The 12,669-nt window shown below is 41.1% G+C and overlaps 1 protein-coding gene across 1 annotated transcript in view; it reads left to right on the plus strand.

The window, feature by feature from the left end:
• The window catches only part of LOC147314635 (uncharacterized), a 60,219-nt gene that overhangs the window by 32,935 nt on the left and 14,615 nt on the right, over nucleotides 1-12,669 (plus strand). The window contains exons 3-6 of the mRNA XM_086261703.1: nucleotides 4,870-4,933; nucleotides 9,379-9,627; nucleotides 10,976-11,036; nucleotides 12,125-12,255. Coding sequence (XP_086117829.1) covers nucleotides 4,870-4,933; nucleotides 9,379-9,627; nucleotides 10,976-11,036; nucleotides 12,125-12,255 — 505 coding nt within the window. The remainder of the gene's footprint in view (nucleotides 1-4,869; nucleotides 4,934-9,378; nucleotides 9,628-10,975; nucleotides 11,037-12,124; nucleotides 12,256-12,669) is intronic.

Here is a 12,669-nt window from a genome sequence, read left to right on the forward strand (position 1 = left end):
AGTTTGTTTATAAAAAACTATGCTCTTGTGGTAAAGTCAGGTGCCTTTTCAAGCTTTTCTTAAACAGAATTTTCTCTAGAGTCATTTTCAAATAGATATGTCTATATCAATCTATATCTATAATTTCTTCAGGTATATCATTCACAGGCCAAATACCTGCTGCCTTGATTTCAGGCATATGGAATTTCAAGAGTGTAGCTGAAGTTCAGCATCAAATAATGTGAGCATGAATTAGCTTGAAACAAAAGTAGAGGGTTAAAGCTTGTATCACAGATTTCCATATATGAGGTGTACATTATACTGCAACACTACAGTATAGTGTCACATCAGATGACTGGTCTTAAAGACAGTGTGTGTGTGTGTGTGTGTGTGTTTATATAAGTTTATTGTGATATTCCAAAGAAATCACACCATCATGAGCAAAACATTTTTTAATAGCAAACAAATAATGGTAGAGCTAAAATCTGGCAGTTTTTCTGTTAAGACATGCATCATCACCCTGGAATTTTCTCAGGGAAATCAGAAATGGTCGCGCTAGCTTGTGCGATGTAGGCAAGACAAGAATCACTAAGAAGTGAATCACCTCCATAACACTGAAAAAAAAGCTGTTTGCTTGGTTCCTTATCTTGCTTCTTTATCTTGTTAACCTGATATGCTTATATGCATTTTATCATCATCATAAATATGCAGCTTTTCCTGAAGACTCCAGGAGGTTGATTTGAAAAGTCACTTGTAGGTCCTAACATGAGGCTTCTTTGTTTAGCTGTGGGTTTCTTTGGTGTTGTTGTCGTTGTTTGTGGATTTTCTTTGCTTGATTGATTTCGCCTGTGTTACAGCATAAACATGTTATATCATATATAAATCATATAAATCATGGTAATGTTGGTCTCAGGACAACAGACACTTTGAAATGGAACATGTTTTTCTTTTCCTGTTTCTAAACACACACACACACACATCTTGTCCATTTGCCAGTTCCTGCTATCATCACTTTGGTCATAATCACCACAGGCCGCACAAACATTATATTAAAAGGTTGTTTGTGTAGGGATAAAATAAAAATATCACTTTTGTTTGTGTTGTTTGTGTTTTTGGTTTTTTTTTTGTTGGGGTAGGAGGTTACTTTTCTCGATCCTGGCCCCTAACAGCTTTAGTCTTTGCGACATCTTCACCAAGTTTCTGTGGCGTGACTGTGCATGTTTTGGAAAGACAGTTAGGAAGTTTATATTGCTGTGATAATATGAATCCCTACGGACACAATTGTTTTAGCTGTTGTGACTTTAACTTGGCAACCATGGTTAGTTTGACCCTTGCTGGCTGCCATAAAGAACAACAGACCTCAGTGCAGATACACCCTTCCTTTATCAGAGCCTGGATTATAAGTTTGGATGCATGCAATTGTGGGAGGTGAGGGTGTGTGCTTTGCAGGCAAGTGAATAAGTTTTTGTCATAGCGTTGGAGCGAGAGTGTTGGCAAAAAAAAGTGCATGGAAGGAAGGGTGAGGGAGGAGGGAGGGTGATTGTAAAGATGATAAGGCTGAGGGGGTGTGTGAAAACGCTACCAGTGCATTTTATAGGAGTGGACAGTTCATCACAGTTGTCTTCCTAGTCTCAAAGCTCCACCTCCAGCATCATTTTTTTTTATCAAACTGCTGCTGCAAAGATGTGTCAACCTTATCTTCTGGGCAGTGCTGAAGAGCAACCAAGTGCATTTGCTTAGTTTCACTTGAATATTAAGTTTTGAGGTAGTTCATTAGCTTCATGCTGCCATAATTGATCTTTATGTAGGCTATAATTTGTTTTTTTTTAAAATAAAATAAATAAATAAATAAATAAATAAATAAATAAAAATAATTACTATAACCTGCAAAGGGTGACCAAGAGATTGTGTGAAAATTACCCACAACAGTTCAAAACCAAAACAAAAGTATTCACCACTTTGAAAAAATGAAAATAGTGTTTCTATACAAAGACTGAAGCACAAATTCCTTGGACAGGCTGCACCACATAGGAAGCCACATTAATTTTTTGTTGTTGTTGTTGTTTCAAATAAGTTCAAGAAGATGTACCTGTTTGTAAACATTATTGTGCTGTAAAGTTGGACTTTTTAACATCAGAGTCAATGGGGACTGATGCACTTTTGGCACCTGCCTCCAGTGGCCAATAACGGAACTGCAGTTTTTGGCACTTCCTGGCTGGCTTCATTTTTCAGTCCTGTAGGTTGCTGCTTTGATAGTAGTTTGTTCCACACAGAGTGTGACCACAAAAACACGCATGCCCATAAAGTGCAAACAATACTTGTTACCATATACAGAAAATGCGTCTATTTTAAATCCCAAAGAGATTCCATCCAAGCTGTAGTACCCAGAGTGTGCCTGTGCAGGTGGGAGAGGACATACAAACTCCACACAGAGAGGCTTCAGATAGATTGAGGATTTGAACCCAGGACCTTCTTACTGTTATGTAGTGGTGCTAACCACTGTGATAGACTTGACTACACTATTTAAACAGGGAAAGAAAACATGACTTTGTTTTTTCCTTTTATTCAAACTGAATGAGATAAAGGAAGCATTTTCATCGGTTTCAGCTCTTCTGTTTTAGCCATCATAGCAGAATAAACCCGTCTCACCTTTACAGCTACAGCAAGAAAGGCAAAAGCCCCCTTATAGGTGATTAACACAACTGGCCCAGAAAGGACTGACATAAAGCACGGTCCTCTGAACAGACATATAACAAACAATAACCAGATGTATTTAATGAATGCCTTTTCCCTGTGCAGCTGTGAGTTATAAGATAGCTCCCTGAACTGGCACTCTGTCACTGAAACCCCGTAATATAAATGAATTTAAATGATTGTCGCTGGAGCCTTGGCTCTTACACATTGCTGGCTCGGTATAAACACTCCAATAATGTCATATAAAAACACATAATAACATAATAAGAGAAATTTTGCTGTGGAATGGATACTTTTATTGTTAATATTTTAAGCACCATTTGCTGATAAAACTGTGTGTGTGTGTGTGTGTGTGTGTGTGTGTGTGTGTGTGTGTGCAGGATATCTAGTTGTGGAAAAAGTACACAACTGTAACGGTATTTCACTTAAACTGAGGATGTGATTCATTCTTCCAGCACGGATCTTGTATGGAATTAATTTCATAAAAAGTCGTCTCAAGATCCAACAGTGTAGCTGTGAGCTGTAATTCATGAATACCAAACATTGCTTCAGGTGAGAGTTTTAAGCCAAAGCCTAATGAGTCCAGCTGGTCCATCTGTGGGTTACCCACTATCTCCCAGGCTTAATGAACTGCCCGTGAGCCCTCTGCAGCCCAGCACATCTCATTAGCGCCACGACATCCAAGTATAGTGTGTGGGAGTTCACCCACTTACTCAACTACCATTTCTTATCATATCACATCAGTTCTTTTGTCTTCTCCTTTAATCATCTCTCTTGTATCATCATCCGTTTGGTTTCACCTCCCTCTGTCCTTTCTTCCATCTTCCTCCGGGCGTATATCTGAATCAGAGAAACTCCAGGACGCCTACAAATTATAATTATTCTACCACAGTGGCGTTTTTCCCCTGCTGTACCTTTCTGTGCCCTTTTCTTTACATATCCCCCAAGTAATTATCCTCCCTTCCCCTTTTCTCTGTCCTTTTCTCTATCTGTACCATCATTTGGTTCACCTTTTCCTCCCCTCTCAAACACACTGGATGCTCTTCCTCTTGAAACAAATTCCTGACTCAGTGCTTTCGGCTGCACAATTTTCGCTCCCCTAACATTTTGCGCCTTCATTGCAACCCTTCATCTTCTCCTCTGCTCTTCAAATGTGCCTCTATCTGCCTCGGATGTTTTTGGGCCGACCTACCGCACTTAACCTCTCCCTCACTCGGTCACCTCCGGTGCCCATCACCTGCTTCCCATCCATTTGTCCTGCAGCACCTCACTTCCCACTCCCCACCCGGGCAGTGCTGTCCCTCAGCAAAGACGTGACCACACATTCATGTAACCCTTTAGAAGAACCTTACCCACAATGCACATGGTGGAGCGATTTGCATGACAGGCAGTGGTGCATTTCGCAGAGGGAGGGATCAGCCGGTGAATGTACAGAGATAGAGAAACCCATAAAGGGAGCGAGAAGAACTGTAATGTTGGTTTGAATTATTCATAACTGGTCTATAGGACGAATAAATGCATCAGGAAAGGGGAAGACACAAGGAAGAGCACCTGTTATCTATCCAGAGTGTGTATCTCTGTAAGCCCAAAGTCATGTATGCTCAAGTCCTCTGCTACTGCACTATGAGATAAGAGTATATAGGCTGGCTATGTGTCCACTTAAAGCTCTGAATTTAATTAAAGTGTATTACTAAAGCTAGAAAAAAAGGGTGCACGTAACAGTCATTGAAGCGCCACACTGACTCCACTACAGTTATTACATTTATATCAGGCCAGACACCAGAATGGAGTGAAGTGATCAGCCTCACATGAAGTCAGTGACAGTCATTTCATCTTCCCCATCAGGTCTTGTTTTTGTAATGAGCGAGTTTGTGCCTGAGGTTGCCAATAATCCTTTCCATTTTTCAGCATTCATAGCCTACTCAGCAAACCCATGTTTACACCGATGCATTTGTTTCTAGGACTGTTTAATCGTGAAAGCTAAATCCTGATAAAGACCAAAATGACACAAATTTCTTGGATTAAATTTGAAATTGAAAATTGTGAGCTAAAACATGTTCGAAAGTCTGAGAAAAGAGCCTGGAAGGAAGGAGAGAACAATTTCTTTGTGTAATTTAATTTTTTTTTTTTTTTTTTAAAAAACCCTCTGCATGTCATCACACTGACTGTGTTGTTTCTGTGTTTTTTTCCCCACAGAAGTCGTTCTCACTGGTGTTGGAGGCTCTGGATTATGACAATGACACATCGAGTTCAGTCGAAGGTGTGTTTGCACATACTTGCGTTCCTTTTTATTCATGTGTAGTCAGGAATGTAAATAAAAGGGGGGCTGAATTAAATAACAATAAACAGAAGGAAAGTTGTGAGGGTGTTATTATTCCCCTCATCCTCACACATGTCATGTTTTGAGGTTTGAAGCTAGAGAGCCTTTGTAAGATATACCGTCATCGCTTAAAACACCATTAAAGTGTTGAAGGTAAGTGACACGTTTAAAAAATGGAGCCGTCTTTACTGCATTTCCAGCTTTATCTTATCAAGAAAAGAGTTACTTGTGAGTTTAAATATTAACAATCAACAGTTTTATAGAGGAAAACAACACGGGTGCTTGTTTATGAGCGTTTGCTGTCTGACATGATGAAACAATGTGAAAATATCCTTTGTGTCTTAATGTCTGTGATCTAACGAGTTTAGTGGGCCTTTTATCCAGACCCTTTAATTTCCTGCTCATCTCAGTGCTGTTCCTCCTCATAATCGGGAAAAGCTCCGTGACAGGGAATGTGAGCGGCATGCTATAAAAAGCAACACACATACACACACAAGCACAGCCAGACAGATGTTTCTGTGCCTTCCTCATTCCTGTCATGCCACAATCCTTCCTTTGAGGGACCACTGCACTGCGGTCTCTCAACCTCGGTGCTACCCAGAACATGGCTGATAGGATGAGAAACTTTTCACCTCACATTTCTCTTTCGCCTTCCGTCTCTCCTTCGCTCTGCCCTCCAGCGACGCTCTTACATCTTGTTTGCATTATCTTCCGTTTCCACCTGAGCTCCTGACAGCCCTTACATTGGGCCTAAAGCTGTTCACTAGGCTGACAGCTTAGCTCAGCCCAAACAGAGGCGTTCGGTAGCAGTCTGAATGGACTTAGCGGGCCGTGCTGCAAATCAGAAAGGATTACCGAGCATAACTGTACCTTCTGAAACGGTTCTTGGAAATACCAAGAAAATGTGATGTGCTATGAGCACAGACGGTGTGACCTTCACAGAGTTTTCTTCAAATAAAATGTAGCTTAAGTGTTAATGTGCAGGGGCGTACCTTGATCTGTTAAAGGATAATTCCCGTTGGTTACAACTTTGGTCTTTGGCCTTTATGTTTTTGTTGAGTATACTGACAAGTAACCGTTTAGATAAGGAAACACGATGGTATCACAGCAATGAAATGAGATCAGTCAGACTATAAAACTTCATACATGCCTGCAGTAGTTCACAGTAAGTAGGTAATATGCAGCAGGTTTTGGCACCTTTATTTGGTTTTATTTAGTTTCTCTCAGTCGTTTTACATATTCTCTATCCCGTTTTATGTTTATTTTGAAGGACACAGTCTTTTATTTAACTTTATTGCACGACACAGACATATAGACCTGATGGAAACACCTGTCACTACAACAGTGAAAATCGAATAAACAGCAAACTGCAGCCTCCTGAGCAATCATCAAGATGAGTAAACGCGCTCTGTAATAACCAATAATTTAATGGAGGCTGGAAATTTTGCAACACCAGGCTGCATCAGCTTTAACTCATAAGTCAGTGACTGAATGTTTACACAAAGTACGATTTCACAACAACATACAGGATAATATACTCAGAAAATAAACATGTCATTAAGTACATAAAGAAAAAATGAAAAGGCCTGCGTTGATCTTTTGGGCCTTGCAGTTCTTGTAACATCTAATTTCTGCAGTGCTGCCATTTCCCCAGATTTCAAAGGGTTTTCTAGTCAACAAAAAATGTATTATTTAATTCTTGAACTAAATTTTCCTGCTCAGAAGCTCAGAAGGCAAAAGTGCCTTTGTTACTGCGTTACTGCCACCAGGGCAATAGCACAGAGAAAACAGTTTCTCACATGCTGTTGGATGTTTTGTGTACGCACCAAACATCAACCTCCGGGGCTTTAAATAAAGCTACAGCCTTCATAACACAGTTACAGTGCAGTTTGTTTATAACTCACTAATTAAGGCTTAAAGTTAGGAGCAGGTCTGCTTTAACTGACAGATGGACGCTGACACAGGCTGCTGCTTTTCCCAATTTGCGCTAATTAGTCACTGAACTAGATTTCTTAATCGTGTTTGTGCCTTTAATGAAATAATCTGAGGAAATAAATTGTATAAATCTGCGCTTCACTTTTGGAGAGTCAAATTCCATCCATCCATACATTCGTGCATTTTCTGCCACTGTCTGCCACAAAAAAACCAACATGGCTGTTGTCAAAATCCTAAATTTGAAGCTTTAAAACAGGGCTTCTGTACCAAATGCTTATAGTAACTACATTCATCTCTTCCCCCTCACAGAACAAAAACCCCACAGGGACATTTGTAACTTTCTCAGCGAAATGTTTCAGTAAATATGAATCATCTTAAAATGTTTTTTTTCCCATGTTCTCCTTCTGCTCCCGTATTCATTGGGTGATTTTGACAGCATACTTGCTGCTGTGCTCCCCCGTGTTTCAGCTGTACTGATGTTACACCCACAGCCACAAAACTGCGAAAGCGGAATTCAATATTAGAAGCATTATAATCTCGACCAGCTTGTCACCAAAGTTCAAGACACATGTTTAGACTTAGTCCCCCATCCATGTGAGAATAGTTTCACTGGGAGTTTATACTAGAATGAAAACTGAAAATAAACATAGAAATGTCATGAGAACCCATGCACATCAAATTAAAAAAAACCTTCAGCTGATCTATTGGCTTCCACAAGGCTATTGATTCAAAATGAAGTCACAGGGAGGTGTTTTCTCTCCTGCAGTGTTTTCTCACCATTGTCAAGGGCAAGCACTTCACAGCTAATACAAGACAGTAGGGGGACAATCTCCAGAGACAAGAAAACGAGCTTTTTTTTAACTCCCTGCAGATACAATCTCTGTTTCTCTGCTGCTTATGTTTCTATAAAGTGTGATTTCAGGAAGAGCTCAGGGCTTCTTGTTTCAGCTGTTCTGCCATCAATCTTTCTGTCTCTTGCTCTCTCTCTTTTTTTAGGATGCCCATTAGCACCAGCCAGAGAGGCTATTCTTCCTGGGGTCCTCCACACCCCTCACATATTATTGTACCATCTTCTCTAATCACGTTACTGCGAAAATTGGGCTCTGTTACACACCTTCCCTGCTGTGCTGAATGATAATTCGCTTACTTCTATTTCTTTTCTGGAAGAGAAATGGTGATGATGAAATTAACCCCCGGCCATGCCAGAGTCATAAAATAATGAAAAACCCACAATGCACTGCAGTAGCATAATGAGTGTTTGTGAAACGGGGCCCTCGAGTTTGACTACAGGCGACGGCAGAGGAATCGAGCAGCGGCCAAGCTAACAGTCCGCTCAACGTCCGCTCTGTTCCCATCCCATTTTTTATGCTAAAACACAGACACAGACACACACACACACACACACACACCAACCACTGTGTATCCCTGTTTTCATTCCTTTGGGTCAAACCGCAGTGATCTCATCTCTCCATCAGGCAGTTTGTTATGTGTGTGTCCTAATAGCTGCTTCCCTTCCTCTTTGACTCTGTTTGCCTCTGGCAGAATCTCTCTCTCACACACACACATGCACACACTCGCACATTCTGTACACTCAGTCTCTCTTCACTGCTGACATACTTCCAATGAGGCTTCCTGTTCTGTCCTCCTATCATGCAATCTTTGCCTGTATCCTCACTAGCATCTCATAGATACACACATGGCATTGAAACAACACACAGACACACTCACACCTATTCTGAGTACTGTGTGTCTGTTAACACCCTGTCAGAGAGCAATGAAAGTGACTTGGGGATACCAGTGCCTCTGGGAAATCCCCTCCGGGGTCAGGAGCAGCAGCCACTGCCCCGCTGTTGCCCTGGGGCTTGTCTGGTCCTCTCTCTGCATCTCCCCCTCCTCTCCAATAGCTAATCAAATGTTAAAGAGCTGCCTCATAGGGATGATCCCTTGGATATTTGTGGTGTCTCACAGCTCTGCAGAGCATTTTAGAGCCTCATTGTTTTTATCAATCCCACAAATTCCAACATCCAGTGGTTTTCTTTTGTTGTTGTTTTTTTTTTGTTTTTTTGGTGAAATAGCTCTCATAAATCACCTGTACACAACCTGCTCGGCACAAAATGGCAAGCACTAAAGTTAGTGATGCACTCACTGGTGGGTAACTTGTCACATTAAACAGCTAAAAAAACAGATATTTTTCTTAGTGGGTGATGGAAAAAGAGCCAGACTCCATATGATGGTAATGTTGCTCCATAACTGCTCGATGTGTTAACAGGCGACTATTTGATTGAACTCGTGCCATATCAGCTTTGATGCTAATAATGTTAAGGAGTGTTTAGATTTATCTGCTGAATGTGGACACAGTTCCTCCTTCCCCAGATGTTTGGCACCCTTTGATTTCCCAGTGTCAGAACAGCAAACAAAAGAAAGTATTTCTTCCTTCCTTCCTCCCTCAGGTCAGTTGATCGAGCGAATCCTGCTCTCCTCCATGCTGAACCCCGGTGAACAGTGGCAGACTTACCGTTACCACGGACGCTCTTTCAGCCTGGAGTACCGACTTCGTTTCCGCTGTCACTCCAACTACTACGGACCCTTCTGCAACAAGTTCTGCCGAGCCCGCAATGACTTCGTCGGCCACTTCAACTGCGACCAAAGCGGCTCCAAGGTCTGCATGGAGGGCTGGACGGGGCCAGAGTGCAAAATAGGTAAGAAAAGGAACACAAAGGAGTCCACTGGTGTTTCCTCAAAGTTGTGCATTTGTTTGTGTGTGTATGTGTTTTTAAAAATCCAGTATTTGTCACTACCTCATTCAAATATTAACACATAATCATTTTCTTCCTTCAATCCTCAAGAAGACAATGTTTTTGCCAAAAATGCTCCCTTAAATACTAAGTAGGTATTACTGTTACCATCAACAATGGTAACAATTAAGTTATCCAGTAACAGGGGTACAGCATTAGAAAAATAAACCCAGGCTTAATGTTTGCTGCGATGGATTACACTACTAAAGCCTGTACTGGTGGGGAAAAAAAACCCTTCAAATTCCTCAACACACAAACATATTTTGTAAACTGCCCAGATCAAAGAAGTCAACTAAAAATATTGGAGTCTGTCTCACACACACCCTGTGCAGGTTTGCCAGTTAATCACAGGGTCACAAAGACCCTTACTTCCACTTCAGAATCACTAATAATCTAACACACGTATCTTTGGAGTCTAGCAGGACTTATAAAAAGAAAAAAAATCCCACACAGATACAGGTTAGATCATGCAATCTTGACACAGAAAGGTCCCACCCAGCCAGGAGATACAAACACAGAGCCTTCTTGACCTAACCTGAAGTTAATCAAATTTTTCTTGAGATCGTCTTTGTTTTCCTGTCTAACTTTAGTCTTTGAAACTATTTAAAACTATTATTGTGATTAAGGTTTTGTGGATATGTCATCTAAATATTCACACACAGCTTTAATAGCAATCTACAAGGTGAGAACAGGCCTCATTAATAAGGAATAACCGCACACGTGCTTGTCTTAGTGTTAAAAAGACTTCAGGCCATTACACGGTTGCTCTCTGAAACAGTCCATCAGCAAAGACACGCTGGCTACCTTCTGTGGTGAGGGTGTGGAGGATTATTTTGTGTGACTCATCAACTGAGCGCCCTCACTCTGTGACCTCGGAGCGCTGCCATCATGTTGCAGCGGTTGAACTGAGTGAATGGAGGAAGCCAGAGTGGAAACCATGGGAACCCTGAAGGACACAGAGCTAGTTTAAGGACATCCTGCAACCCTGCCCATCTCACCCCTTTCTCACTTCATCTGACTTCCTCCTCGACACGACACTGATTGGACTGCAGGAAGGCAGGAAGCTCGCTCTGTTACCCCCTGCAGGTTACTGTTGATGATGAAGTTCAGGGCGTTTTCAGGGTTAATTAAAGGCATTTTTGACCCTGATATGATGTGGCAGATACTCTGACGCCATACACGCGTCTACTCCATAAAAAAACATTGTGTCATGGTATGATTCCAACCGTGTTTTGTTTTTTTGGCTTTGCAGCGGTGTGCAGGCAGGGCTGTCATCAAACCCACGGCTCTTGCGATGTACCTGGAGAATGCAAGTAAGTGTATACTTGTACCGATATAGAAAATTGGAAATATGAAATATTATTTTGACTGTTACAATATAAAAATTGAGTAATGAAAACTTTAGTCAATACCAGAAGATGACAAAAAATGTGATTTTATATGAGCAGGTTAACTTTTTAAACCAAACCCTTCAGTCATTCATTCATAAATGGCCAGCCAAATTAATGGGAGTTTTTCTTTTAATATACACTAACCTTATGTTCAAAGCATTCTGGTTGGAACAAACAGCCAATCAGGAGAAAGGTGACTTAAATATGATGAATTGAGGGACTCTACCAAGTTCAATCCAAAAATAATGCACAAAGCTGTAAATACACAAACTTAGTTCCCCTGTAAGTCCAGCAGTAGTGTTGTGGGTGTAGATTTAGTGAAGCTATTACATTAGAGGGATCTATTCTCTCTACAGATAAATTAACTTCAGTTGTAAAGTGGGGCTGAATGTACACTATATCTACAAAACCTAAGGGGCCACCTACATTGCATTACACCTGCAGGAGCTGCTTGGCTATGCCATGAAGATCCTGGTGCTCAGTTTTTACACCCAGAGAAAGTCTGGAGCTCTGTTGTTGAGCCAGCTGTAGACTGACTCTACAGCTGGTGACCCCGCTCTGTAACTTTATGTGACTTTCTACTTTGTGACTGAGTCACTGTGCTCCTTAAAAGCTTCCACTTTGCAATAATACCACTTACAGTTGATCGTGGAACAACTAGGAGGGAAGAAATTTCACAACCTGACTTGTTGCAACGACTGCATCCTATTACAGTAACACACTGGAATTCAGTGAGCTCAAAGTTTAAGAGGAGTGGCTCAACACTTTAGTCCATATTGATCTGCACACCAATGAGCTCCCACGTAAGGATTTAATTTGTGCTGTGCAGCATTTTCAAGTAACAGCTTCTTCCACAGAAGTCTAATGAAGCAAATAAAATCATCATCGAAACATCCCTCCAGGATTTCTATAACTATCATAGCAACAGCAGCTTCATAATACAGATAATGAGATTCGTGGTTGTTCCAATCTGCCTCTCTGCTCATGTTTTCTTCTTCTTTTTCTTTTAGGTGTCAATATGGCTGGAAGGGTCAGCTGTGCGACCAGTGTATGACGTTCCCAGGCTGTGTGTATGGGAGCTGCACTGAACCTTGGCAGTGTGTGTGCGACGTCAACTGGGGAGGACTGCTGTGTGATAAAGGTCCGACATGTGACCCACTCCTTTTCTGTAGTAGAGAAGAAGAAAGTGTTTATGTGCGAGCGAGGGGGTTTCCACCCTTTTTTTCCAGTATCTCAGATATGCAACTGGAGTCGTTGGTGTTTAGGATACTGCGCTGGCTTGTAGACACACAGAGTGATCAATCACTAGGTAAATTTAACCACACAGCGTAGCAGGCACTATGAAATTAAAACCAAGTAAAAGTTTAGACAGAAACTCTTGGAAAAAGCGAGCCGACTAACTCTCAGCTGTCCAGCTTTACTTCTACTCAGTGACCTTTTTGCACAGTTATACAGAATTCATGATTATTCATAATTATTAATCTTATTTCTCTTATTTCTTTATGTCATGCTAAAGATACTTACTGTGTCACCTTTTTAAATTTTTGATTGTTTT

The sequence above is a fragment of the Aulonocara sp. 'chitande type north' Nkhata Bay genome, linkage group LG14 (genome assembly GCF_057382095.1).
Source record: "Aulonocara sp. 'chitande type north' Nkhata Bay isolate Kocher_YH1m ecotype deep benthic linkage group LG14, A_spYH_male_GT1.1, whole genome shotgun sequence".
Taxonomy (NCBI): Eukaryota; Metazoa; Chordata; class Actinopteri; order Cichliformes; family Cichlidae; genus Aulonocara; species Aulonocara sp. 'chitande type north' Nkhata Bay.